The sequence below is a fragment of the Manis pentadactyla genome, chromosome 9 (genome assembly GCF_030020395.1).
Source record: "Manis pentadactyla isolate mManPen7 chromosome 9, mManPen7.hap1, whole genome shotgun sequence".
In the NCBI taxonomy this organism is placed as follows: domain Eukaryota; kingdom Metazoa; phylum Chordata; class Mammalia; order Pholidota; family Manidae; genus Manis; species Manis pentadactyla.
In genome coordinates, this window is record NC_080027.1 from 37,940,133 (window position 1) to 37,967,705 (window position 27,573).

Consider the following 27,573-nt stretch of genomic DNA (forward strand, 5'->3'; position numbering starts at 1 on the left):
GCCTCAAGTGTTTTTGTAGACTTTTAAAAAAGCCAAGGGAAAAACATAAAACCTTGCAACATACATAGGACATTTCTACAAAGCAGACATAAAAGAAGTATATGGCATGATTCATGGAATTTGCAATAGAATATAACTCCTTACACCTTCAATTTTTAGATTCTAATTTAAACAAGGAAGACAATGACCTAAAATCAATCCTGTTTGTAGGTTACAAAGAAATCAAGCTTATAACTATACTGAGAAAAATGAAAATCAAATTATTAATGATCTCCAGTTGATATCAAAAGAAAAACAGTACTGACATTAACAAACGTTAAAAACAGAATATAAACTGGATATCAAATTGCTTCACAGGGTAGAATTAAGGGGTTAAAAATTGCAAATGAACCTCAAAAAATTGTAGAACTATAACTAAAAAAGTAAAAGATGGACTCTAAAATGCTTCACTGAATCTACCAATTGGATGATATGTTATATAATTTTTTAAAACACTACAAAGATCACAATTATAGGAGTAAACACTGAATAAATCATATAAGCACATTCTTTCAGATTCTCCTCACATTTCGATTCCATGACAATCAAAACAAGTGGATATTTAAAGGAGAGCATTGTTCAAGGCAGATTCCCCACAAGGAACAAAAAAAGAAGTAACTTCTCAGCCCCCAAAAATGATTAAAAAGCAATATATACCTAGTCACATGTAAAGAAAGGAATTCTTTAGAACGTTCAAAAACTAACCACTGTTAATAACCAGTGGACCAAAGGTTAAATTCAGGAAGGCAAATCTAATCAGAGCCAATGCTGCAGCATTTAGCCAAGATGGCCTAAAACACTGAGAATATCACTTACTTTTGACATAAACAGTACTTCCACTTGGCAAGACAACTACATTGGAGGCAGGACTGGCAGGTCTTGGAGACTTAACCGTTGCTATGCTGCCACTTGGAACAGGGGTAGAGGTTGGGGTTGACGTGGTACTTGTGTAGGAATAGCAAACCACTACTGAAGGAACAATAAAAAAGTTTGCTGTTAACTTTCACCAAAACTTTCCACGCATACAGAAAAGTTGTTTTTTTACTGCAGGCCAATTTTAACATTTCCTGTATCAGAAGTTTAAGTCAGAGGCCAGTACTAGGCATTAGGTCCACAGGTTAAAAGGTATTAATAACTTTTTCCTGAAAAATCACTGCTTAACTGGTTTTTCTCCCAAGTATTTAACAGCTACCTACAGGTGACATTGCCAATGGAGAAGACTGCAGTTACAGAGAAATCAAGTTTAAAACTAAACCAAGAACAATGAAAATAATTTTCCACTCACAGTAATTGGACAAAACACACATACTTGTATTCCCTTTTAATAATAGTAACACTAATGATGGAGCAATGGGTAATTTTTCCCTAACCACAGCAATGTCCACCTTGGGTACCAGGGGGGAACCAAACAAGGTTCCTTTATTAAAATCAACTTGGTAGTCACTTGCTATCCAAGCAGTTCAACAATTAACTAATGATGACATATTTCAATTTCTCAAGTAACAATAAGAGGAAGCAAGAATAGCTCCTAGGCACTATTTACTGAGTAACATGCACTAAGGTAAATCCTTTCCACATACTATCACTAATTCTCATAACACCACACCCTCATTTTAAAGATGAGGAACCGGAGGCTCACAGGAGCTAAAAGACTTGCTGGAGGCCACATAGCCAGGAAATGGCAAATTTGGGTTCAAACAGGTTTGACTAGTGGAAATCTTATATTCTTTCTACTCTACCAGAAAGTCAGTGAATAGAAAAGGCAAAAAAGTGGGAAGAGAAGAAAGATACCTCCTCTACCACAAATAAAACAAGAACTCAGGGGAGGCCAAGTTTGCTCACTGGTAAGTCTCTCTCTAAAATATAGCTTCCTTCAGCCTATAACAGACTGGCATGCATGAAAACATTGTCTCCTGCTCCAAAGCCTAAGAAAAGACAATTGCCCAAAGTAATCTGACAACTGCATTATTTTCAGGGTCATTTTCATTTCAGGGTCAACATCAAACTAAGCTACCAGAGGCAATCTAAATATGCCCTCACCAATTTAATATTACTCTCGGTGACCTCAGGAGAATTCAATAATTTTTAAAGCATGTGTCAATTACTAGATTAAATAACAATAAGAAAACCTTCTCCCATCTGTCAGGTAATCCCTAATGGATTTAGCACATTGAACAGAGAAGCAGCATATACCATTGATTTCAGAAGACAAAACAGTTTTATTTTATAATTATAAGTTCAGCATCTTTCTCCAGTAGCTAAATGAGTTCTATCATTTTACTTATTTTCCATGTTACCCATTAAGGCCTTTTATCCACTTCTCGTACGATACAATGATATAAAAAATATATTTCAAGAAGGCTTTTTGCAATTTTGTGATTACTATAATTCACACTTTGAACAAAAGGGAGATATAATTTTGGTTGAGACTAAAAACTTGGCAGTTTCTAGTTTCAGAATAAGGGCTGTTCACTGTATTTGGCAGCCTTTATACACAAGGATAAAAACAGATGAAAAATAAGACAACTTTTCTTGAAGAACCTGAGAAAAGTCACCTCTACACACAGAAATATTTTTCCACTCACCTTCCTTGCTTCCTGTTTCTGCGGGCACTGGAAGAGATGCATTGTGCTGGATAGCGGCATTGGCAACAGCATTAGCTGTTACAGTGAAGGCAGTTTGGGGAACCAGCCGGGGCATCAGTGGTACCAATCGACGACCTTCAATGGACCATTCTGAGGAGCTATTAGGCCCAGACATACTAAACAAAAAAGAAAACGCTGCTACAAGAGTTCTCAATCACTAAAAATGAATCAACTATATTTTCTCAAACAAATGTACCATTTTAAATTATAAAATTATCTTAAGTAAACAGGAGAGGCTTTATTTTAAGATAAAAATTATAAATAATAATCAGAATTCAAGAAATTCCACACACACTTAAGTTCTTACACACCTTATTCTATAATCTGAGTCTCATAATGAACATAACTGAAACTAAGAAAAATTTCTTATACCTTCTAAATAAATATCAACATTATTTTCATTAGTTTAAATGCAGTTTTCCTAATGAAAACTAGTATTTCTTCTTTTACAACTTAATTTTGTAATTAGGCTAAAAAGGTAAAAAGTCATCATAATTTTTAAAGTAAGATTATCCTTCACAATTAAGGATGAAATTCACTGTACTTCTGCAAAATTATCTAACTGCATGGCCAGAGGTTCTAAGGCTTTCAAACAAGGGAAACTGAGGCAGTAAACGAGAGAGACAAGTACTGAGGGATAGAAGAAGGCTGTATATATCACTGCATGTGTCACTGAAAATGTTTTTACCCTTCCTGTTAAAAAACAAGACTAGGTCTGAGGACATGGAAAGAAATGTGCTACTACTTTATACCACTCTTCACTCGAAGTAGTTTTTGAGACTACAGAACTCTACCCCTAAGCAGACACTATTCTCAATTTCTCTGCACTCAACTTCTTAAGCAAATTTTATCCCAGGAATCAGGGGTTTAAATATAAAAAAGACATTTTTGTCACTTCTCTTGACTTGGCTCCACAAAAGGCAGCCGTGTCATTCCTCCAGACTAATGATTAGTGCCAATTTTAAAAGTTTACCCAGAATCAATCTCTGCAATAAATCAGAAATATTCTGCACCTTTTATAAAACCAAAGATTGTACAAATCAACCTAAAATTTTAATGTCCGTTGATTTCATCAGATTTAGATAGAGTACACAAAAGCCGTTAGTGGATAGCAAAATAATGATAATGATAATGACGGTAATAATGGTAGTTAACATCAAATAAGCACTTACTATATGCCAGGCATTGTTATTATGTGTATTAATGCATGTAATTCTCTCAATAATCCTATGAAATTGTTAATATTATATCTCTATTTTATAGATTGGGAAACAGAGTCACTGAGAGGTTAAAAAACTTGCCTGAGGTCATACAACTACTAAATGTCTTCTTCAGCAGGCATACATCATGCTATTGAAATTATTTGCCACATCATACGTAGAAAGTATAAAATTTTTTACATGTGTTTTACATCTAACTTTTGCCTTTGATTTATATTAATTGAGCAGTGCTGTCTAATTACTATTAACTTTCACTGAATGGAACAAAAAATTACAATTTGAATGGAACAAAAAATTACAATTTGAGGATCTACATTCAGTTTAGAATGGAATTTCTACGAATTTCTGAAAGAAAGTATTCCAGGAGCTGACAAATCCAACTGGGTTACTGTGTTAAACCTGTAAATTCTCTCATGGTTTTAACAGTGCTACATATAACTAGGGAAAGACACATTCCTAAGACCCCAGTAATCCTTACAAATGTGTTATTACATAAACACTGATGCTAGTTCTCAAAGAATGACACAAACATGAAAGACAGAAAAGGGCTGTAGCTAACTGTCAAAGGAAAAAATTCTAAAAGTTATTCAGCATTTTCTTGGCTTACTCCGATTTGATATCCATTTTATTAGAATATCACTGATAAATCTGCTTGGTGAGAGTGTACCACACAAAGTGTGTCTATACTTACCTGGTGCATTGTTTAAGTGGTGGCAGAAATTATGGAAGATTAACAGTTTGAAACACATGAATTTTTGCTATTGAAAAGACAGAATTTGCAGCGTAAGGACACAACTGCCGCTTTAGAAAGATCTATAAATCTTCCAAATTTCTACTCATGCAAACATGCTCAAACATTTTAAGCAAGTGAATAATTAGATATCATGTTAGAATTAGAACAAAAATTCCTATCTGCTTAGTAATGAAGGTGTAAATATGCATTAGTTGAACAAATCATCGAAATCGAATTTTACAGATTTTTATAAGCATCTTACTCCAGGGCTTTGCTGGGATATCTTAAGTTTCAATCAAAGAACACCTCTCTTACTGCAAGGGAGGGTGGAAACATTGCTCCAGCCCCTTTCCTGAGACATCTAACATACTAATGAAACTACATTGGTCCTCATAATCTTTGGTGTGCAGGACACCACAAAGAAATCCTCATTCTCACACAGAAACTCACACAGTACTCTACTAATGTTTGGCTGATGTAGAAAGGGTTAAGAGAACAATAATTCCAGATAGCCACTTTCTTTTAACTCTAGAGACAATGCTGGCAAGAGTGTCCAAATTTTAAAACCTCTGAAGCCCATTGACACTCCAGGTCTTAATACTGTAATATTCTGACATGTTTCAAAACTGAGAGTATCAAACTTAATAAATGACCTAGTGCCAAATAATAAACACGTGTTGTGCTTCAAGCCACAAGCAAGTCTTTTTTTTTTATCCCAGACACCCCACTCCTTTTGTTTCCACTTCCTTTGTACTCAGTCTTCTCGACTTTCTCTTCACCTTTCAACCACATTCCTTCTGGCTTAAGCTGCTGTTTTGAGTGGGGGAGGGAAGGGAGAGGAGAAAGGAAATCCAGTCAGTTCCAATGCATTCCTCCTTGGTTTGAGTTGCTTTGTGAATCAGGCTCAAGTATGAAGGCCTCCTATAGATAACCTTTAGAACTAGGTTCTGTTTCTACTTCTGAGGGAATGAAGACAAAGGAGGTGGAGAGAATGAAGGATCTATGCCTTTCTCAACATTCCCCACTCCGTTACCCTTAGGCTCAACAAGTAAATATGACATCTGGTCAAACTAAATTATCACAATATAAAATATTAAAACAGGAGTATGGAGAGGCCTACAAAGCTTAAAATTATATACTGAAGTAAACCCTTTTCAAAAATTAAATTCCTGTATTAAAAAAATCAGAAAGGAGGAAAAAAAGAGGAAACACAGGCAGATAAAAGCCAACTCTCAATTATCCATGCTAACACAGAGAGGAGGGAAAGGGAGAGGTTAAACAGATAAAGAAACTCATACATTATCCAAAAATACTTTGGTAAATGCTTTTAAATTCTTCCACCAAACCTTTTCCAGAACAACTAACAAGTAATAAAACAACTAATTAAAATTTTCACCTCCTCTCCCTTCCCACCCTCTGACTAGAGGTATTCCCAAGCAGCAAAATGGCTAAAAGGTGGGCAGTATTAGAGGGGGTAAGAGGGGAAGAGAAGGAAAAGCAAGGGGCATGGTTAATTCGTAAATGGAATATGTGCCCCTGAATAATTGAGAGCTTCAATTTTGAAATAAATACAAGAAAAAGCCTAAAATAATAATAACCTATTTTCATACCTGTAACTTGGTCTTTCACCCAAATATAAGGATAAATTCATTCTTTAAAGGGGAAAAAGGAAAAGGAAACTAAATAAATGTTATCCTTTAAGTATGAAACTGATGCATCAACTTACAACTAAATGTCCCACAATATTGTTCCAATGCTTTTAAGGTACTAATTTTGTCTCTCAGTGTGTCTGAATGCAAGCTATTGTTTACTACCCTATTTTCTAGCATAGTTCCAGTTCTCAAATTAGAATCTAGACTCAGTTATTATTTTGAGAGCATCCCAATTCAAAAGCTTAAAGTAAATTAAAGAAGGAACACATTAATATTTGAATATTTCAACAATGTTGGTCTGACAATTGAATACTTAATGTCTCTAATGGAAAATTTCCAAATTTCTACAGTGCATACATACCTACCACTGAAAAATCTCAAAAATCAGATAGCTAAACTTTCAAACTATGCAGTTAAAAAGGTACCACCATATTTTATGAATGAAGTAAAAAGTAAAATGAGGACTAGTGAAGTACAACATGAAGCTAATGGATCTTCAGGGTCAATTCAAACACTGCCAATTGGTTTAAAAGCACTATTTATCACATTATGGAAATGCACTTAATTTTGTCCTTTAGTTTTATTTCACATTAAAACATTTAAAAAATGAATTATATTATAACATATTTTAAGAGATGTTCCTATCATCTTGCATTAACATTTAAAGGATAATTTCTGTTCCTTTCTATTTCTTAGGCACTGGCTTCACACATACTCTATAATGCTCAATCCCTGCCCTCAGTCCTCCACCAAATCTGTCAAATAATTATGATCTGAAAATAATTTGATAAGAATTCTTTGTAACTTTATTTTGTTGGCTCTTTAAAGTAAATTAAGATATAATCGTATTTTTTAAAAGCATGACATATATTTTAGAATCTTTTTTCTGAGTTTCAAAATACATGAGTTATCAAAATACATATAATGCCTATTTATAAAGCAATCCACATAGCAAATACCATTACAAAGAATCTCTTAGGGGATGTCAAATTTGGGACACACACTAACTTGTTACTGAACTTTCCTTCAAGTAAGTCAATCATCTGCTAAACTGTGGGGGCCTTTAGTTATATCAAGATTACACTGTAATGGGATTTGACCTGAGTACTTAAAAGCTTGCCTAGCCAAATGCAAAAGTATAACCAATCCAATAAACAGTAACATTATGGTCAGGACCCCTGAGTACAGAGATACTACTATTAAGATAAAAGACTCAGGAATCTGCTATACAATAGGAAGACTATTTCAAAACTATGTTATAAAAAAATCAGGGGTGGATGACTAATGGCTTACTTATGTGCAATTGTTGTTAACCGTTCATCGTTTACTGCTCTCCGAACTTCAGCACGGTGGCGTTCTGTTGAGATGCTATGAAAAAAAAATAGCCGTTATAGAACTCTGACAAGCAGGCAGCTCTTTTCTATACTTTCATTAATGTTTAAGTCAACATTTTGCTTGGGGGAGGGGAGGGCAAGATTGATTTATAAAAAGATTTATAGACAAGTACCTAATAAACATATCTTCAAATGATTTCATTAAAGTCATAGAAAAGGGTTCATACTGATTCTGTGTAACTGCAGAGAATTCACTGCAAATCAGAAATTGCAGAAAGACAAATTCAGCTTGATATCAAGCCATTACTTCCAAAACTCAGAAATGACAAACCATGTTCAGGATTAGCAGAGGTACAGACCATGTTCAAGATCAGTAGAGATTCCTGTTACCTAAATATACAAACAGCCACTGAATGACCCTCTAATGATGGTTACTGACATGATGATTCTGGCACTTAGAAGAAAGTCTTCTAAGTCTTTTCTAAAGCTTAAGAGTCTACATTTTTACATTCAGTGAATAAAAAAATGAAAAGTGGCAAAATAATGTTTCCTGTGGCTATATGCTATGAAACTTAACACAAGGATATTACTCTTCAGCTGTGTCTTTTACATTATATCATATTACCATTACAGCAAAAATGTGCTTATATTGGTACTGATTAAATACGTGTAAAGTCAATACTAAACAACTGAAAAAGGCCACACCCTTTTGATTCATAAATACTCAAAATGAATACCATTCTTAAAATTGTAATCTTTACTGTGTAAGGTAAATCTACACCATGGACTTACTTATGGGGCCAGAAATATAAACAACAAACAAACAAAAAATATAAATTGTTAAATATAAGACAGTAAGACTAAAGGATCTGGCTTAGTAACATCCCTAGATTAATGTTAACTATAGGAAAAGCCTGTTCCCTATTTCCACTTGAAGAATAGGACAAAATGGTTTTAAATGCAGAAAGGAAACTTCAGTTAAAACAACATTTTCTGAAAAAGCTCAAGATGTTAGAATGTATCAAAGCAAAGTACCAAAGAAGCCCTTTCACTGGAATTTTTTAATAGATTCAGGTGCCACTCTAATGGGAAGCTAAAGGGATAAACTATTATTCTTAAGGCTATAACTATATAAATCACCACCCATTTCAACAAATTAAGACAACTTCCCAGTATCTCTTTCTTACATCCAACACACACCAATGGGCCACTCTAGATAATACCTAGTTGCTGTCATCTTTATCTTTGTTTTACCCATGACAAAAATACCTCCCTTTCCCAGGCCCAAACCTAAAACAACCTGATTTACACCCATTCTGATTACAGAATAAATGGTGAATTACTAACTTTCTATAACAAAGCACAAAACTGGGGTGGGACCTCTAAGCACCACTAACTTGAACACCTCTGTCTCAATTTGAGAGTGGAAAGTATTGAAACCCCTCAAAATGAAATTTCTAGAGTCACGTCTCACAAACTTTATGATAATTTACCTAAGAACTTTTGAGAGTTCTCCAAGAAGATCTTTCTTTTCCTTGGTGAGATCCCCTTGTGCCCGAAGTGCACTGATAACTCCAGCATATGCCTCCAATTCTAGAAGAAGAAAATCATTTTATCAAGAAAATTCTTTTATAACACTTCAATATTTTAATATTATGGCTACATATAGAGAAACTTCAGGGCAAGAAACCTAAAAAAAAAAAATCAATATGCAAATTTTAAAAAATTCCCTCCCAAAATTTTATCTAATAACATAGATTAAAATGAGGCTTTTATAATTTTATACCATTTCCATTTTTATTGTCTCACAGAAGTCATGTATGTAACATGTTTAGGTAGTAAAAAATTTGACTATAAATATTTTGTCTCATATATTATCACTGAAGAACATTTAAATCAGATGCTACCAACAACTAGGAACAGGCTCCAAGTGATATAATAAGGCAATAAGAGAAGTTTTCAGTATTATTAATAAGTATCATCATGGACCAATCCTTGAAATAATTCCTTAGGCTTGCCTGAGAACTCAAACTATATTCCACCTCCCTCCTGCATAGCTGAGAGCACTGAAAAACTATTAAAACAAGGGTCAAGAACCAGATTCTGACTCTACCACTACCACTTACTAGTTGTGTGACCTTAAGCAAGTCCCTTCTCATCTCTGAGCCTCAGTTTATTTGGAAGAGACTTGAAAGGTTCCTTCCAGATCTAAGATCCTCCGCATCTATAAAACCATCACCAAAATGGTAACATGCATTGCTCTTACAGCAACTAGGATACAACAAACTTAACCCTAACGCCAGACAGTTTCATTTAACTATCCACTGCAGTGGCCATAATGAAATGAAATTGTCAATCCCTCATACTAGCTAAAATATGAATGAAAATGTCCTCAACAGCTTCCAATGAGCCACGGCCACTACTGTACTCCTTGTGTACCACTTTTGTACAGTCCACTCCCACACTGCCTCTGGGCTAATAACAAAGCATGTGACTTGCTTTAGCCAATGGAATATCAGATACCTGAACAAACAGAAGCTCCATAAGCACCTACACATAGGGCCTTGCTCCTTTAGAACCTTGAGGTCACCAAGCTGTGAAGAAGCCCAGGATAAAAGGCTACATGGAGAGAGGGACCTAGCCATCTCTGCCAAGCCCAGTAAGCTGAATACAGCCACGTGAGTGAGCTCAGGCGGGACAAACAACCCACAGAATCATGAGGAATATAACAGTTGTTGTTTTAAACCAGAAGGGCATATCTGGGCAAAACAAAATGGTGGGAAATAACTCTCTTCTTACTCAATTTAAGTTGCTGCTAGTATTTATTTGCCAATGCCTGACACACAACAGGCACTCAATGTTAGCAAATAATGAAGGCATAAATACCTGCAACCCAGGTACTGTACCAATAATAAACTAGTAGCCTCACTCAGTTCATATTATTCAGTTCTGACTATCCAAAACAAGCTTTATGTAGAAGAGTAAGCTGACCATATTAAGTAGAAATGTCTGATCCCACTGAATTATCCCTTGTGTAAACTTCCTATATGTTCAATCTGTGCTGTATACTATATGTAGATGTTTCATGGGGGTCTCTCTGGAAGGACTAAGCTCTGCTGGTCTGAAATAGTGAAGGAAATACTTAGTACCAGGAAACATGTATTTCAGCTTTTATCAGGACCCAAAATAGAGTTCAAAAATGCACTGGGAATAATCAACTAAGAAATACTGTATTTTAAATGTTTATTGCCCTACTTATGAAATATTTTATTCAAAAAATCAGTATTGAGTCCTATTATATATATATATACCTGATAGTGTGCTAAATCCTACCCTCAAGAAGTTAACTCTAGAATAAAGCTATAGTGAAACATGCCATCAATTATGATACAATACAGTAGTAAAGGTACAGTGGAAAAACACATCATCTAGTTTAGAAGCATAAGCTTTATAATCAGAAAGAGAACTGTACTCCAGGCAGGCAGGGGGGGAAAATGCAAATATGCAAAAGTAATAGACAGTGTAAAAGAGCAGATAATGTTTCATAAGGACATTAAACTTCCAGAAGAATCAGTGACCATTTTGAGAGTTTTACACTAGGAGAAGTAAAAATATGTCTGTATTTGGTCACTAATTCAAACTGAACTAATTGAACATTTCTACTACAAGGTACCATGAAGAATATTTATATGAACAAAACAAAATTCCTACTGTCAAGGTGATTAAAATTCAACAAGGAACACATGTAAGAAAACAGAGAAAGATAAAAATGGAAAAGCAGTTTGGAGTCAGACTAAGAAAAGTCTCTAATTCCAGTCTAAAAAGTTTGTATTTGACAAAACTCAGTTACTGATTGAATGTGGAAGGAATGTGGAACGTCAGGAAAGGAAAAAGGTTTTGCAGTTTGTAAGATACTTAGAATGGCACTACATGAAAAGAAATGGAAAGGACAGAGAGAGGAAGTGGTTTGAGAAAATGCGACTTTTGGCCTGTAGAATTTATGGTGATCAAGACGCTATTTCAAAAAAGCGAATTAAATAACGAAACGTGACACAGATTTTTGACATTCCAAGTGTAAGAATATAGTAATTTATCCTCCATTTGCCCCATGGTCCCAAGCACATAAACCGGTGAGAATTATGCCTGGCCTTGCCTGGGGCTGACTGGGCTTACCCCGCCTTATCTCTAAACATCCCGACCCTCCCCCAAAGCAACAGGCCGAGCGGATCCGCCACAATAAAAGGCACCACGCTGCTGCCCTCTCTCTCTGTATCTCTGTCTCTCTCTCTCGCTGTCCTCTCTTTGTCTCTGTCTCTCTGTCCCGCTGCTCTCTGCTGCTCCCTCTCTCTCTCTCTCTCTCCCCACCCCACCTCTGGGGCATCCACTCTCTCCTTCAGATAATAAAATCTCTTGCATGGGCCCGTGTCTCCTGAGTCATTCTGCGTAAGGAGGGTCGCGGCGAGAAACCCTTTCATTGGTGCCATGACTTCGGTTCTCCCATTGACTTTGCTCTTCCTCCGGGAACCTGAGCTGCTTTGGGAACCCTCACTGCCCGATCCTCCTCCACGAGCTCACCGTCCACTTCCCCAGGTCGCTCGTCTTCTCGCCCAACACCGGCCTTCAATTTGGTGAGTCTCCCCTTCATGGTCGACTTAAATGTCCCTCTGGAACCTGGGAAGTGACCGTTGAGTGTCCGGCACCCCCAAGGGCTCCTCTGGGACAGGGACACCCCCAACCACGACTTTCAGAGTCACGGTTGATCCCCATAGTCGACCCTTCTCTGCCTCCCCATGGTGAGAATCCTCATCCACTGAGGCCCGGTCTCCCTTTATCTACGTTTCTACTCGACTCGAAAACTCCTGGTACCAGGTACCGAGCCTCCCCGGCATTTTTGCCTTGACCCCATAGTTAGAGGTGGTGACGACCCCCTAACTGCCTGGTCTTCTCCGTGACCTTCTCAATCGCTCAGGGACGCCTCAGCGACTGCTGAACGGTCTCATTCTCACCATGGGCTCTGGCCCCTCCGTTCCCACAGATTCACCGCTAGGGTGCTTACTCAATAATTAAAGCCCCTCCACCTCACTCCAGACCTCAAACCTTTTCTGCTTGTTCGCTACTGTAATGAGATCTGGCCACAATATCCCTTGGACAATCAGTCTAAATGGCCCCCAAATGGCTCTTTAGATCCTAAAATTCTCTGCGACTTATACAACTTCTGTGAGCATACGGGCAAATGGAAAGAGATCCCATATATCCAGGCTTTCTCCTACCTCCGAACCAAGCTCTCTGTCTCCCCTGCAATCCTAAACACCTACTACTTGCCTTAAAGTCCACACCCCTAAGCTTTTTTCACGTTCCCAAATATCCTCAACTGCCTATAAAACTCCTAGACAATGCACCACCACGGGCTCTCTTGTCCCCTCCTGGCTCATGCCAGGAGCTCTGTCCTCTCACTGTATCATTATGTCTCAATCTGTATGTTTGTGTCTAAGTGTGTAAATGAAAAATATTTTTCTACCTCCGGATGGTATTAATAAAAATTGATTTAAAGACAAGCGCTTGTAAAAATTGAGCATTCTGAAACTTCCAGAAAATTCTAATAGAAGATACTAAGCATTAATGCTAATTTAAGTTGAACTGAATAGACATGTCCTTATGGTTATCAGCTGCCTAAGTTTACCTAAAGTCATTTAAGTTGATGGTATCTGTTAAATCTTTCAAAGAAAAATGCTTAAAGTGAAGTGTAGCTTTGTCTAATGTGAGTAACTATTTAAGCAAGTGCCTGATATTTTCCAGAGGGCCCCTGGAACATGTCAGAGGAATTTTTTCTCATTAGAGAAAATATTTGGCTAATTTGGCTTATTTACCTGCTTAATTACCTGGAAAGCACTATCACAGAGAATGATGCTAAACTTTGTTACTGAATGTTTTGTGTTACAAAAATATCCAAATTTCCCTATGACAACTGTCTTACAGTAAGCTCTCATCAGATCTTTAACCATTGTCATTTGTATTTGTAAGTCTTTTGTCATCTATAGTCACTGTTTTACTACTCCTAAACTAGTAAAGAACTAGATTTCAGCAGAACGGGTATTGGTTACATAGGATTAAGTAAACTAAGGAAGATGATTTTGTGGCTTTTTGTTTCAAATTTTGCTGATAAAGTGTTTTAAGCTTTTTCTCTTAAGCTGACAACAGTTCCATGAATGACAATACCTTTATAAGCAGAATTGAAACATTTATCTTTCTCTCTACCTGACCCTTCAAGAATTTAAAAGCTTTCAGTATTTTTATATTTCATGGCAGTATGTTTATTTGCATAAGTTCAATAAGAATCTACTTTCCTTGTAAGAGGACCAATTAAAAACACAGGTTATACTACCAAGGCTTTGACTGGAATGTCATACCTGAGAGACACGTGCATAAACTCAGATATGAACAGCTTTAAGGAACTAAGGTTGACTTTATAAAGCCAACAAAGCCCCTTAGAAGAACTGGCCTGGTACCTTGCTTACAGAGTTCCCAGCAGCCTTACCAGGTGAGTAAGGAAGGTCACTTCCTGGCAGGTGCAGGAACCTCAAGAAGAGAGGAATTCACCCAAATCTATAGGTACTGCAGGCACAAGCTGATGGCAAGTCTGGCTTGGCTTTCTGGCCTCAAGAAGCCCTTAAAAGTTCAATCCAAAATTCCTTAGAAAAAGTTACAGCAAAGCATATTTAAAAGAGCCTATGTAATCAATTGCTCTTCTTGCTGCACTTACGCAAATAATCAAGCCAATTGTTAATTACTTTCTTAATGTGGCTACTTCTAATAAAAATGAGGGTGATTTTAGAGAAAAGTTTCAATAATGCAGTCTTATTTATACTAAATCCTAATACTAGTCATTGAGAAGTAAACTCGATCCAGAATTCTAGTTTCCCCATGATACCTGGCTATGATTCTCAATTAGACTCTTAATATTTCTAGTTCTCATATTCAGCCATGCATTCTTAATCTCATCAAGTTTGTCCTTCCAGAATGGAAAATCCAACTCCAGATGTTGCTACTTAACCTAATAACAATTTGTTCTATCTTGCCTAGAAGCCACAAAACTGCAAATAGTAATAGAAATGAAACCCAGAATAGAAGCGCCAACCTTCCAAGGCCCTCTCAACTGACCAGTGATGGAGACCTAGCTGCACCCTTTACTGCGCCCCCTCTCAGCATGAAGCAGCCAGAGCAGTCATTGCCCCCCTTCCCTAACAGGAGCTGTAGTCTCTATCTGTAGAGGGGAGAATGAGACAGGGACCATAGGCTTAGAATAAGGTGAGAGCCTCTGGAGAAAGCAAGGCAGGATATTTGCAGTCAGAGCAATGTAAAACTACATGCTAGGGAACCACCCCCACCACCTACTAAAACTATGTTGAACATTAAGCTCTAGAATCATTCTTCAGTGAGATCAGTTAATGTTCCCCAGATAAAGAAGAGTAGCACATGTTTTATTATGCTAATCATTTGTAATCGTGTATAAGATTCACTTTAGCATACTGAAAGGCCCAAGCCTATGTGCTGTCTTTTCTCCTTCAGATCTGAAGAGGTAATTTTGCAAACTGAGCAACTAACTTAGCATGCAGACCCAGCTGTAGACGGCACAGTTTAGCAGGATTCTTTAGCAAATAGACAATGCCTCAGCCCACCTTGGGAGCTGAGCAGGCAGCCTTTTGATATGCTCCCAGACCAAGACGCCGGTATCCCAGAGAAAAATCAAGGCAGGAAATTCCTTATGTTAAGTTAATTTTTAATATTCAGAGAACACTTAACAAGTCCTTCCCCAAGGCTTTAGAGATAGTCCCCACCTTTTTGGACAGGCTCTAACACAAGACTTCAAATCCCTTACTCTCTTGAGCTCCACCCTCCTGCAATATGTAGATGATCTCCTGTGCAGTCCCTCCCTACAAATCTCTCAACAGGATATTATTCTCCTTTTAAACTTTCTCTCAGAACACAGCTATTGGGTCTCATCCTCCAAAGTTCAGCTGTCTGCCGCCCGGGTCACATACCTGGGAGTTCAGCTCTCCCCGCGCTACAAGGCCATTACCATAGACGGGAAAAAAACTTCTCCAAACCATGCCCATTCCAAACACCAAGCAACACCATCCCTAGCTCCCAAATGGCAAAGACCATACAGAGTAATCCTTTCCACGCCAACTGCAGTTAAATTCCAGGGTCTTCCCCTCTAGATACACAACTCCCACCTTAAGCCGTTTGTCTCAGCTTATTCCCCTCCCCCCAAATCTCCCACAGGTTCCTACTCCTCCACCCTGACAGGACCTCTTACTCTCCGCATGTCGCGCTGCTCATCTCCACTTCCACTCATCACTGAAGAAGTTTCTGCCAGCACAGAGTCCTAAGACCTCCCTTACAACTGCCAGGCGTCATGCTTGAAGATTATTAACCCTGGTCTCAACACTTACTCTCTCACCAGACCTATCTTCCCAAAGACAGCTCTTTCTTCTCTTTCAGACTGTCCAAAAGATTGCACCATCAAGGATTCCCTTTGCCCTACAGGTCGCTTTGCTGCCTACGCATATGTCCCCAAAAATGCTATTAATTCAGCCACCCTATGTAAACAGCAATCAGCCCAAATGCAAAAAATTTCTAACCAAACCTTTAACCAGCTTATATTACAGGATTACCAACCCCTCTCCAAAGACGATGATCCTTATTGAACCTGGAAAATGCCATCGCCACTGCAGACCAAGGGCTCATCTGAGGACCACCCCCAATCAATACAAAAATGAACTTCATCGCCCCTAATCAGCAGGAAGCAGTTACTGAAGACTAACCTTCACCCCTTCTCAAATCCTCTACCACTTATAAAACAGAAAAGGGAGGAATGTAAGAATATAGTAATTTATCCTCCATTTGCCCCATGGTCCCAAGCACATAAACCGGTGAGAATTATGCCTGGCCTTGCCTGGGGCTGACTGGGCTTACCCCGCCTTATCTCTAAACATCCCGACCCTCCCCCAAAGCAACAGGCCGAGCGGATCCGCCACAATAAAAGGCACCACGCTGCTGCCCTCTCTCTTGGTCTGTCTCTCTGCTGCTCTCTTTCTCTCTCTGTGTCTCTGTCTCTCTCGCTGCCTCTCTTTGTCTCTGTCCCGCTGCTCTCTCTGCTGCTCCCTCTCTCTCCCCCCTCCCCGGGGTATCCACTCTCTCCTTAAGATAATAAAATCTCTTGCGTGGGCCTGTGTCTCCTGAGTCATTGTGGGTAAGGAGGGTCGCGGCAAGATAGACCCTTTCACCAAGTCTAACTAAAAAGTCATTCACATAAGTAAGGGGTAGCAACGTCACACCAAACTGGGACTCAGTTAGTTTAGCTATACAATCCAAGGCACTTCCTCCCCTTCTCCAGAAATTCACTCTTGGTAAAGAACCTTTAGCTTCCCAACCTCCTTCACATTTGTTATTTCCATTTTGATGTGTATTCTCAGATCCTGACAAATACCAAACTTCGTTGAATTTCTGCTATTATTTTTGGTGCCATTCTACTGCAGTGTTAACTGTAGTGACAAATAGGTATAATAAAATAAACATATTGCAAACACCACAGAAAACAAAAGATTTGCTAAACCATTTTTATAAAGCCCTCAACCCATGCCATTTAAATAAATGAGCCATTCAATTACACTGTAGCCCACAAAGCCCAATGTTAGTTACAGCTCAGGAATGGTCATTTAAAAAGGGGAGGGGTAGGGAGAGGCAGGAAAAAAAGGAAATGTTCATCTATTACTGGTATGTTCGGTATATCATTAAAATTCTCTATCCCCCTGTTTTCATATTTAAGTAAAATCTTAGCATCTTACATTAAAGTGATTCATAACTATTTTTAAAACAACACAGCTAATTCTTAAATACAGTACTTTCTCTAAACTTTGGACCTAGAGCTAAGTGTTTGAAGGCAATTCAAAGGTTTCATTGTTATGATGATGAGCCAATGAGTGGGGAGGAAGTCTTCCTGCAAATCACTATCAAGGCTCACCTCCCAAAGTGAAGGGTCACTGAAGATGACATTACCCTGTAGGAAGGCTGTTTTCTTTTGTATAGAAGCAGCTCTCCAGCAGCAATGCTCATACAACTCTGGTTAAAATTAAGGATAAATTTAGACTTAAAGGTTATGATTTTATATTTAACATAATCTCTTGATTCAAGACCCCAAAGCCCAGAAACTCTAATCCAAGGTACTGTAGTTGTATCTGTTCCCCTCCAATTATTTCAGCTATAAAATAAATACAAATCTAACTTTATAAATGGTAACTACCAAGTTATACCAATTGTATGCACGTGTGCAGAAAACCATCCTCACATCAGTACTGAAAGTGCTGGTGTAAGTAAAAAAAGGGCAGGCAAAGAAATGATTGACCAAAAAAAGCTCTCCAGAGGCTAAAATATAATGCTAAGTAGTTTAAAATAGAGAAATCCTCATAACGGCCTGAGGGGAAATAAAAAAGGCAAAGAGCAGCTATGATTCAGTTTTACATACAAATTTCCCACAAATTTATGCAAATAAATATCTGAAAGCAATTGCTTTAAAACACTATACACTCAGATTGTCCGGCACTGTGACAGACCCTTTTTATTTACAGTTAAGCCACATAACAAACTTGTGAAGCAGACATTATTAATCCTCATTAAGTTAATAACTCTGTCCTTAATCACGCAGGTCACTAGTAACAGGACCAAGATCCCAGGTATGTCTGAATTCAAGGCCCACACTTTCCCCTTCAAAATCATAGACAACTTAATAATTTATATCCATTGCCAAAACATTTAATGTTCTTTTTCAAATTATTTTTTCAGTTACTGAGCACCTACTATGTGATAGCCTGAGACTCTGACTGGTAAATGAGACAACTGGTAAATGCTACCTTACAGTTTAAGGTAGCATTTCTCAACCAAGGAGCCTCATTTGTTCTACAGAATACAGAAAATGATTTGAGTAATTCTTTTTCTCAATTTTCCCAAGGATAGTACATAATTAATACCATTCTAAATGCACAAGGAGAAACTAGTTCATTACATGCAAGGGATGCCTTAGCAGTAGGATTTAATTCTCTCCTTAAATGCTAGTTGAAAAAGGCTTCTCTAAAGGAAAAGTAACACTAAACAATTCATCACAAGCATAAAGGGTTTTTTATTACTGATAACACAATTTGGGAAAGTCAGCCAGCTTACATCAATTTAGAATTCAGAAACAGCATTTAAATCACACATACATTTATGAAGGTTAAAAGTGTGCTAAAATGAGACTGGAATCATATTCCCTGGGTTGAAATACTGACTCCCTTACTACAAGGCATTACCTTGGGTTTTAAGCTTCAGTTTTGTCATCTGCAAAATGGGAGAACAAAAAGGGGGTAATACTTACCTTTTTATTTTGAGTGAGAATTAAATGAGATGTTGAATGTAAAGGATTCAGAATAGCCCAGTACCCCTCAAGAACTCTTGGCTACTATTATCATTATTATGATTCATACACCTACTATGTACAAAGTACTGTGCTAGGCACTGGGGAAACAACAATAAATAAGATGGGAACTATACCTCTAAAGAATTTCTAATGCAGCATGAAATATGATATTATGCAAACAGCCATGACCCAAACAGAAAGGGAAACATAGTCTAGAAAGGCATAAACATCAAAAATGAGTATCATACCCAATTTTCGAAGAATCCTTTTGCATTCATCCCTGCTGAGATCCAAAAGGGTTGGCCACACAACAGGCATTGCTGCTTCTTTCTGGTAGCCCCAAAGAGCTTGTCTTCCCTAACAAAACAAAAAACAAAAAATCAAATTACCAAAATACATTCAAAAAGCCCACGGGAGACCCACATGCTAAGAAGTAAAACCAGTAAGAGTTTATCTCACAATCCTATTTCACCACCATGCTTTCCAACTTCTGGCATATGAAGAACTAAACCACCATTTGGGCACTTACTGTTCCAGCCTATGACAGCAGAAAAGCACAGGCTTTAGAGTCAGAAACCTCTAGGTTCTAGTTCCAACCTTCAACTTATTGGCTGTATGATCCTGAGTAAACTGGCCTGAGCAAAAGCTTTACACATCCGAAAAAGTTATTATTACCAGTCTGTTACGTGGGTTAAAAAACAGTATATGTGAAATTCTTAATCATAGTAGCTGGCACTCTGTTTAATAAGTAGGCGCTACTACCTGTGTAACCTTGGGCAAATTACTTGACTTCTGTCGGCTTTATCACTTATGAGTTACACTAGATAAAATATGTAAAGCTCGTAGCACCATATAAAGAGCTTTCTCCTCAAAGCTTAACAATGCACAATGAATTTACACCTTGTAGTCTTTAAACAACTATTTACCAAAAGTTAAGATGTCAAGAACTAATTTCGTACTGGGATTTATTCCTTGGCCTAGAAGATAAAAAGGCAACAGCGCTGGGCGCTCCGATAATACCTGCTTAGGACACAGTAGATCCGCTATAAATATTTGTTAATTAGATAATGAATGATTGAGACGAGTGAGTCAAATGAATGAATGAATGAGCGAACTCACTGTCTAGTCCAGGAGTCTGGGACCCAAACGTGGTTGCTATATCCCGTTCCAGGCTCTGGGGCTGCTAACTCCAACTCAACGCCCGGAGGTGAGCCCCCTCCCCCTACTTCCCATAGTCCTCTCAGCTAAGAACCAACCCAAAGCAAGAAAAACTGGACAGCGCGCCCCTGCCAGCAGCATGACATAAAGAAAGGGGTGGGGAGTTGGAAGAAGGGGACGAGCCAAAGGAATCCGCTCGCTCCTCAAGCCAGACCCCGCCTTCCGACAGGATCTCGGAGGCGGCCGGCGACCGCCCTAATCAAGCACCACGTCACTGCATCCCGACGCGTCCCCACCAGCGGACCCCACCGTGGGGCTACAACGCACTGGGAACCTGGGCAACAGTTGCCGGAACTAGGTCCAGAAACCGGGATCTAGTATACTCCTTCCCCCACTCAAGTGTCAACGAGGCAAGCCCGCCCCGCCCCCTCCTCAAACACGCACTCCCTCGCAGCACCATAACAAGAGCTGCCCGCTCACCCTCCTCACGCGTGCAGCTAAGCGCCGACCCCAATGTCAAGCCCACGACCCAAGCCCTTTGGAACCAGTAGCCGGTGTCACGGGCTCCGGCGGCATCAAAGCCTCGCTCTTCCTCAGCAGAGGAGCCAACGGAGAAAGGGTAGGCGCGCGGACAACCAGGCAGACGACCGAGACTCACCCGGAAGCTCCCAGAGCTGGACCCCCCGGGATCCTAGGACTAGGCCTTCCACTAGCCCACCTCAGGGAGCCCCACGGTCCCGTTAGGAGACAACGGAGGATGGGGCTGGGCTCCCCAAGCTGGCCTCCGAATGCTCGGCCCGGCGCTTCTCCAGCCTGGCTAACCTGCCAGCCTTTCCCAGCACCCTGTCTGCGAGTGACCCACCTGCCCGGCCTTTCGGGGCTCATCTAAAAGGCTCCTCCGCCAAGACTAGGGGACACCAGGAATTGGGTTTGTTTGCGGTGCCTCAGAAGGGGCAAGATGGCGACAGGTATCAGGGCGCAGGCGCAGCCGCGCGCCGCCCGTCGGGAGATGTAGTCCGCCTTTCCCGCCTTTCCGAGAACAGACACCAGAAGGTCCTTCATCCTCCCTGTCCCTCTTTTCCAACGCATTTTGAAAGGAAAGGAGATGCGTCGCGAGGGTTGCTGGGAGATGTGGTCCGGACCCACACTCCCTCCTCTTTCACTCTCCGTATGCTGTCGTACGCGCAAGGAAGGTTGGGATTGTGGTTTTCTTGGCTTCTCTCGCGTACCCTCCTGGCTTCGCGCGCCTCTCCCGTGCAGTCTCCCAGCCAATCGACTGCGCGCTCTGCTACGTGTGATTCACGTAGCGGTCAAAATGTCGTCGTAAACTGGAGCTGAGGATTTGCTGCTACCTTTACTCTAGGCGAGGTTAGAGACGGTAGGAAAGCTGCTTCGTTCCTGAAAGTGCTGTTGAGAATTAGGATGATTCCTCAGATTCATGGGAGCAATTATCAGCGGCTCCAGTCTCTCCAGACGCTACTCGAGGACACAATCCACGCTGCGAGAACGGACATAGTGGACGTCGCAGTAGCTGTATCCGATCTGGGGGTTGCGGAGTGGCATGTCAAGGACGCGAGCCCGAGCGTTCTCGACTTCGGGTTTCTCCACGGTGAAGTGGGAAGGATAGTGATTTTTCCTGCTCTATCTGTCAAAGGCAAGAAGGAAAAGGGACGTGGTAGGTTCACCCTTGAACCTTTGTTCTTAATCACACAATTGTATGAAGAGTATTGTTGCCCCTATTTTACTGTTGAGAAAAAGGGTATATAGTTACTCGCAGCCATTAAATCAAAACCAGTGCCTGATATTGTTGAAGGATCAGATTTTGTGATCCAATTTTGTTCTTTTGGAAACTTTGGATCTGGTAAAAGTGCTCACATCAAGAGTGTTTAATATGCTCTCTGATATTAACAAAGTTTTCTTGCAAAAATGGTGTTAATACTACCTTATGGGGTCGTTGTGATACACAGCGTAGGAAAAAAGTTAATCTCTAAATTGTGGACCACTATACCAAACGTGAGTGTGAGACTGCCGTGTCACTGAATGAAGTTGTAGGTTGAGAGAAAATATTAACAGCATTTAAGTTTCCTAGTACTACTTGCCCATTAGCTAAAAATACTCTCTGAAGTCCAGGGAAATTGCTATTGTTGAAATCCAAGCCTGCTCCTTCAGAAAGTCGTGAAGTGGGACAAATCTCCAGGCTCTCCTTTCCAATGCTTTCTTTTCTGTTTCCTGTAAATTGCGGCACCACCTGTTTTCAGGCTAATTACGTAAGAACTTTTGGAATGATGGTAAATGAAACCTTAATGGAAGATTTTGTGCTTCAACATATATTCTTTGATTTGAGCCTCACAGCGTCTCAGTGAAGCAGGTTAATTAAGAACACACACACTGCGAATAAGAAAAACACAGGTATTCAAGAACTCACCCAATTTCACAAAACTAAGAATTGAAGAGAGCTGGGCTTTATAACCCCACTTCTTTTGATTTCCAAGTGTCTTTCTCCACAACAAATGTTTAGGTGACAGGTATTGGAGTAGATGTGTAAAGAAAGCCACTTATAAAACTGACCCTGACCCTAATAAAGATATATGAGTCAATTATTATAGCTTATCTGTGTGCTCACTAGGTGTCAAGTACTGTTCTAAGCATTTCGTATAGTAATTCAGTTAGTTCTTTTAAGAGTTTTATGAGGTAGAAACTATTATCTCTAATTATAAATGAAGCTGAGACATTGGAGGTTAAATAGCTTGCTTGAAGGCAACACATTGTAAGTAAATGTTAAAGCCAGGATTTAGAACTGAGCAGCTTGGCTCCAGAGTCTGCTCAAACCGATGTTCGATAGGAACTGCCTGAGGTCTTGTTAAAATGCAAATTCTGATTGAGTAGTTCTGGGTACGCCTAAGATCTAAATTTCTAACAAACTCTTAAGTGATGTTGCTCTGGCATCAACTACCTGTCATCTACCACACATCCTCCCTCTCCTCCTAGCCATGTTTGTCTTCTGCAGCCAGCAACTGCCTTCCCCATGCTGCCTCCAACCGCTCCATACCCCAAATGTTCCCTACGTTAAATTCTCTTCCTTAAGGTCAGACTCAAACTTCACCCTCAAGAATTTGCCCACTATTTCTCCCTCGAGGATGAGACAGGCATTCCTGACTCTGCTCCTACATCGCTTACTACACATCTTGTTACATAACTCAGAACATCGAGTTACAATAATTTGTTTGAAAATCTTCACAACCAGACAATGAGCTTTTTAAGGAGAGGGATGTACACTCTAGTGCCTAGCACATAAGAATAATAGCTCATAGTTACCCAAGGCTTTCTGTTCCAGATGATGTTACATACATTAACTTGTTTGCTCTCCACAGGAGCCTTATGAGATACACTATTCTCCCCATTTTATGGATGAAGAAAGTATGGCACAGAGAGGTTAAGTAGTTTTCCCAAAGAAGCAAGCTACTAAGTAGTAGAGCCACGATTTTCAAGTGAAGGAAATTTAACTCCAGGAAATGTGTGGTATATAACGTGAGAGCCACCCTTCTATTAACTTCCAAAGAAGATAAACTAAGACTTAATATGCCACCAGATATAACTACCTCTAGTCTGGGAAAATGTATTGGAGTACAATACCTGTCCCAAACAGTACTCTTCTGTTGACTAAGCATGGTAAGCAAGTTTCTAGAAACAAAATTCTTCAGGATGCCTGCCATTCCTCATTCTAATTTTGTGGTGTTACATTGGAGAAGGTGGATTTTACCATTATCATGAAACCAACTGCTAAGCTCCTGGTAGTATTATACAGGTAGGTAGATTGAAATTAATTAAGACCTTAAGAGATTGATTTTCTAAATGAAAAAAACTGAGATCCAAAGAAGTCAAATGAGTTAATCAAAGTCATAGGAATTTCATGGCAGGACTGGGACTGGAAAACAGCCCTTTTAACTTAAAGGCTGCTGCTTTTTCCACTGTACAACACTGTCCTTGGATTCTTCTGGAAAATTTTAATAACCACTCTTATAGCCAAGGTGAGCAGTAAACCTGGAAATAGCAAGACCAAAATAATATAAGTAGAATATCAAATAGTAGATCAAAATAAGTGGGTTTGCGGGGAAAAGTAAGAAAGTAAACTCAGGATTGCTAGCAGTTACATATCCAGGCTCATTGGAGGATCAGGAATGCTTTGAACAATCTAGAACAGCCTCCAAAAGGTGAAAGGTCTGACCGAGGCCTGTACTCTTCTCCCTCACCGTCTATTATGTTCTGTGGCCTACTTCCTAAATAGCTGACCCCATTGTTTTGGTGGGCTGATGGTAAGGCCTGTCACTGTGGGGAATGGACCTTTTTACCAACCCTCTTGCTCCAAAGGAACCTGTCTGCATTCATTGCCAGTACATCCACATATCGCCACTGCTGTCAGGGTGAGCTTTCTAAAATTCAAAGCTCATGTCAGTTACCTGCATAACATTTTCCAGTGGCTCCCAGTTGCCAACAGAATAAAGTTCAGCGCTTTTTTTTTCCCAAGCAAACCCATGCTAAATGCAAAGAAACCCTTACACATCTAATTTTTACTAGAGCACTGCTGTCACTTTATCTTGTCTGAAATCTGACGTTTTGCTTAAGTTTACTGCTTCCCTTTCAAGTAGAGTTCTTCTTTTTCCCCCCATATTCAATATCTTGAACCAGAAGTAAGACTGGCATTCTAACTTGTCACTGCAACTTCCAGACCAACTACCACTGCACTGAGGCTTTTACCAAGCCATACAAACTCCATTCCACCTTCCTGCCATCCTTCTAGAGATGAAGGGATCCTCTGGAGATGTTCAGCAGTCTGCTGTCATCAGCTTAGATTGTTCCATTGTCCACTCTGCCCTTACACTCACCAGAAAGGTATAAAAACCTTTCCCAAGCACTGCCATTTGACCACCCACTTTTGTGACTATGTCCTGCACTTTGTTCCCCAGAACTGTTCCACCTCTAGACTCAGTAACCAAGGTGTTCCACGTTCTAAATGAAACTTTCTTTTATTGCAGATATCTTACTCCTCTACCTTCACCAAACCTGCTCTTTAACTTCAGCTTCGGTGAACTGCAGTTCACAGTGTCCCAGTTCCAAGTATTTCTTCCCTCCTTTGGCATACTTCCCTTTCCACCCTGGAAACCGTGATCCTTTATTTCAGGCGCAGGTCTTACCAGCCACCGGTGCCCTTCCACGTAGATTCTAAAACAGCCCTCAACCTCGAATCAGCTTCTCCCCTACCCACCTTCCCATGTTGATATTCCTATTAGTCAACTATTAGTGCATAATAAATTATCCCAAACCTCAGTTCCTTAAAACAATATATATTTTTTTCATTTCATATGGTTTTCACAGTGTCTGTGGGAATCATGAGTGGCTTAGCTGGGTGCTTCTGGCTTGGGATCACTAAGAAGTTGCAGTCATGAATATCAGCTGGGGCTGCAGTCATCCTAATAGTTGAATGATCAAGGCTGCCTGGGGCTGATCCTCCAGGTAGCTCCTTCACGTGCAGTGGTTGGCAAGTTAGTGAGGCAAGAGGTCTACTTCTCACTATGTGGACTCCCTATAAGGCTGCTTGACCATCCTCACAGCATGGTAGCTGGCTTCTCACAGAGCAGGTAGTCCAAGAGAGCAATGTGGAAGCTAAAATGTTGCAGTGTACCTGCCTGTGTATATACAAATTCAGGTTGTATATGTCAGTGTATATAACACACATATAAAACCCTGAAAGGGAGTTTGTGCACAGCAGTAAATCCGGACAACTGGATGGAAGTACATTGAAATAATATTAGGTAGCATTTAAGGAAGTCCCATTATAAAAAGAATACTTCATATGCATTATCATTTAAATTTCACAACATTCCTATGACATAGTCATTGTCCATTTTACAACTGAGGAAACCAAGGCCTGGGGAGAAAAATAATTAATCCAAAGTCAAATATCACCAGAAAACTCTTCTCAAGAACATAGATATTACCGAGTTCTGGTTAACATAGGTGAATAACAAACCATTGCTTAAACAATTTATTTTGCTCGTGAATCTCCAATTTGGGTAGAGCTTAGTGGGGACAGCTCATCTCTACTCCTTTGGGTATCAGCTGAGGCAGCTTGAAGGCTAAGATCTGGAAACATCTGAGGGCTTATGTATTCATATGACGAGCTATGTTAGCTATTGCCTGGAATCTTCAGTGGGATTATCAGCAGAAACATCTGTATGTGGCGCCCCATGTGGCCTTGGCTTTCTCCTAATGTGGCAAGATTCTGAGGGCCAGTGACTGGAAAGACAAAAAGAAACTATCAGATTTTGTCTATACCCTGAAAGTTTTGAGATCTGTAATTACCACAATACCTCACAAGAGAGCACCAAATCTAACAACACAAGTTATTGCTATTTAATCCACATTGGAACTCAAGTGGCAAAAATACTATCCGTTCTCTGGACAATGATTTGACACTGATTAATGACTTGATCATTAAAAAGCTAAAGAGAATTGAAAATGAAAATAGAAATAAACACATAATCTCACACACTGAATTTCCCCTAATTCATTTTTAGGAGAAAAAATTTTCTTAGGTTCACCCAAGTGCTAAGGTGCCCCAGGTGAGGGACTGATGATAATCAGTAATTATCCAAGGTGAGATCCAAGATATTTCATAAGATGGAAATAATAATCCTGTCGGAAATGGAAATCAGCTATCATGGAGGAGGGGACTATACATCCAAACATAATATCCAACTTGTCTTCACCTCAGAGAGTTTCCAGCTGTTTATGACATTCTGCTGTGACTTGCCAGAGATGAAATGCATTTTTTTAAAACTGCTCCAGCCAGCTGAATGAAAGACTTGGAACCATATTCTCTTTCAAGAAGTGTTGAGCACTTGTGAAGTCTGCAGAGAAATGGTAAAAGTTGTTTGCTTTCTTGTCAGTTCTATTGAAGATCTTTTTGTTGCAACCCTAGGATTATTTTCTAAGTACGCTAGTAGAAGACCAGGCCAGTTCTTTCTTGGGTTGAAAGGGCAATTGTTGAGATGCTATGCGCTATAAACTTAACCATGTCAAGGCTAGCAGTTCAAATCCAAGCCTTGCTAAAGGCAGAGGTAATAAAGGAATATACGCTTATGGAGGGTCTGGGGAATATGTGTGTTGAGAAATGGCTGTGGGAAGGAAATGGTCCAAGTAATGCCTGTGAGTATGCACATGTGCACATGAATATGTGCACAGACATCCTGAGCCGAAGTGTATAAGGCAATCAGTGGTGATGGCAGTTATCTCACCAGACTCTTAATTAGATTGGAGACTCCTGGACAGCAAGGAGTGAG

The 27,573-nt window shown here is 39.6% G+C and overlaps 2 protein-coding genes across 12 annotated transcripts in view; both read right to left on the minus strand.

Moving 5' to 3' along the window:
• The window catches only part of EMSY (EMSY transcriptional repressor, BRCA2 interacting), an 88,569-nt gene extending 67,338 nt beyond the window's left edge, over window positions 1-21,231 (minus strand). For 3 of the 11 annotated variants that reach the window (XM_036895398.2, XM_036895392.2, XM_036895389.2), the window contains exons 1-7: window positions 21,096-21,230; window positions 19,324-19,432; window positions 9,117-9,216; window positions 7,583-7,657; window positions 6,248-6,289; window positions 2,625-2,800; window positions 856-1,008 (exon numbers count right to left, since the gene is read on the minus strand). In XM_036895398.2, the coding sequence (XP_036751293.2) occupies window positions 856-1,008; window positions 2,625-2,800; window positions 6,248-6,289; window positions 7,583-7,657; window positions 9,117-9,216; window positions 19,324-19,393 (616 nt within the window). In that variant the 5' untranslated portion in view covers window positions 19,394-19,432; window positions 21,096-21,230. Of the gene's footprint in view, window positions 1-855; window positions 1,009-2,624; window positions 2,801-6,247; window positions 6,290-7,582; window positions 7,658-9,116; window positions 9,217-19,323; window positions 19,433-21,095 lie in introns of all 11 variants that reach the window. The other 8 variants (XM_036895395.2, XM_036895394.2, XM_036895399.2 and 5 more) reach the window with 7 other exon arrangements.
• A 5,030-nt stretch (window positions 21,232-26,261) lies between these two features.
• Window positions 26,262-27,573, minus strand: part of GVQW3 (GVQW motif containing 3) — a 49,516-nt gene continuing 48,204 nt past the window's right edge. Inside the window, 2 exon segments of the mRNA XM_057507204.1 lie at window positions 26,262-26,527; window positions 27,001-27,141. The gene's annotated coding sequence lies outside the window, so the exon portion shown is untranslated.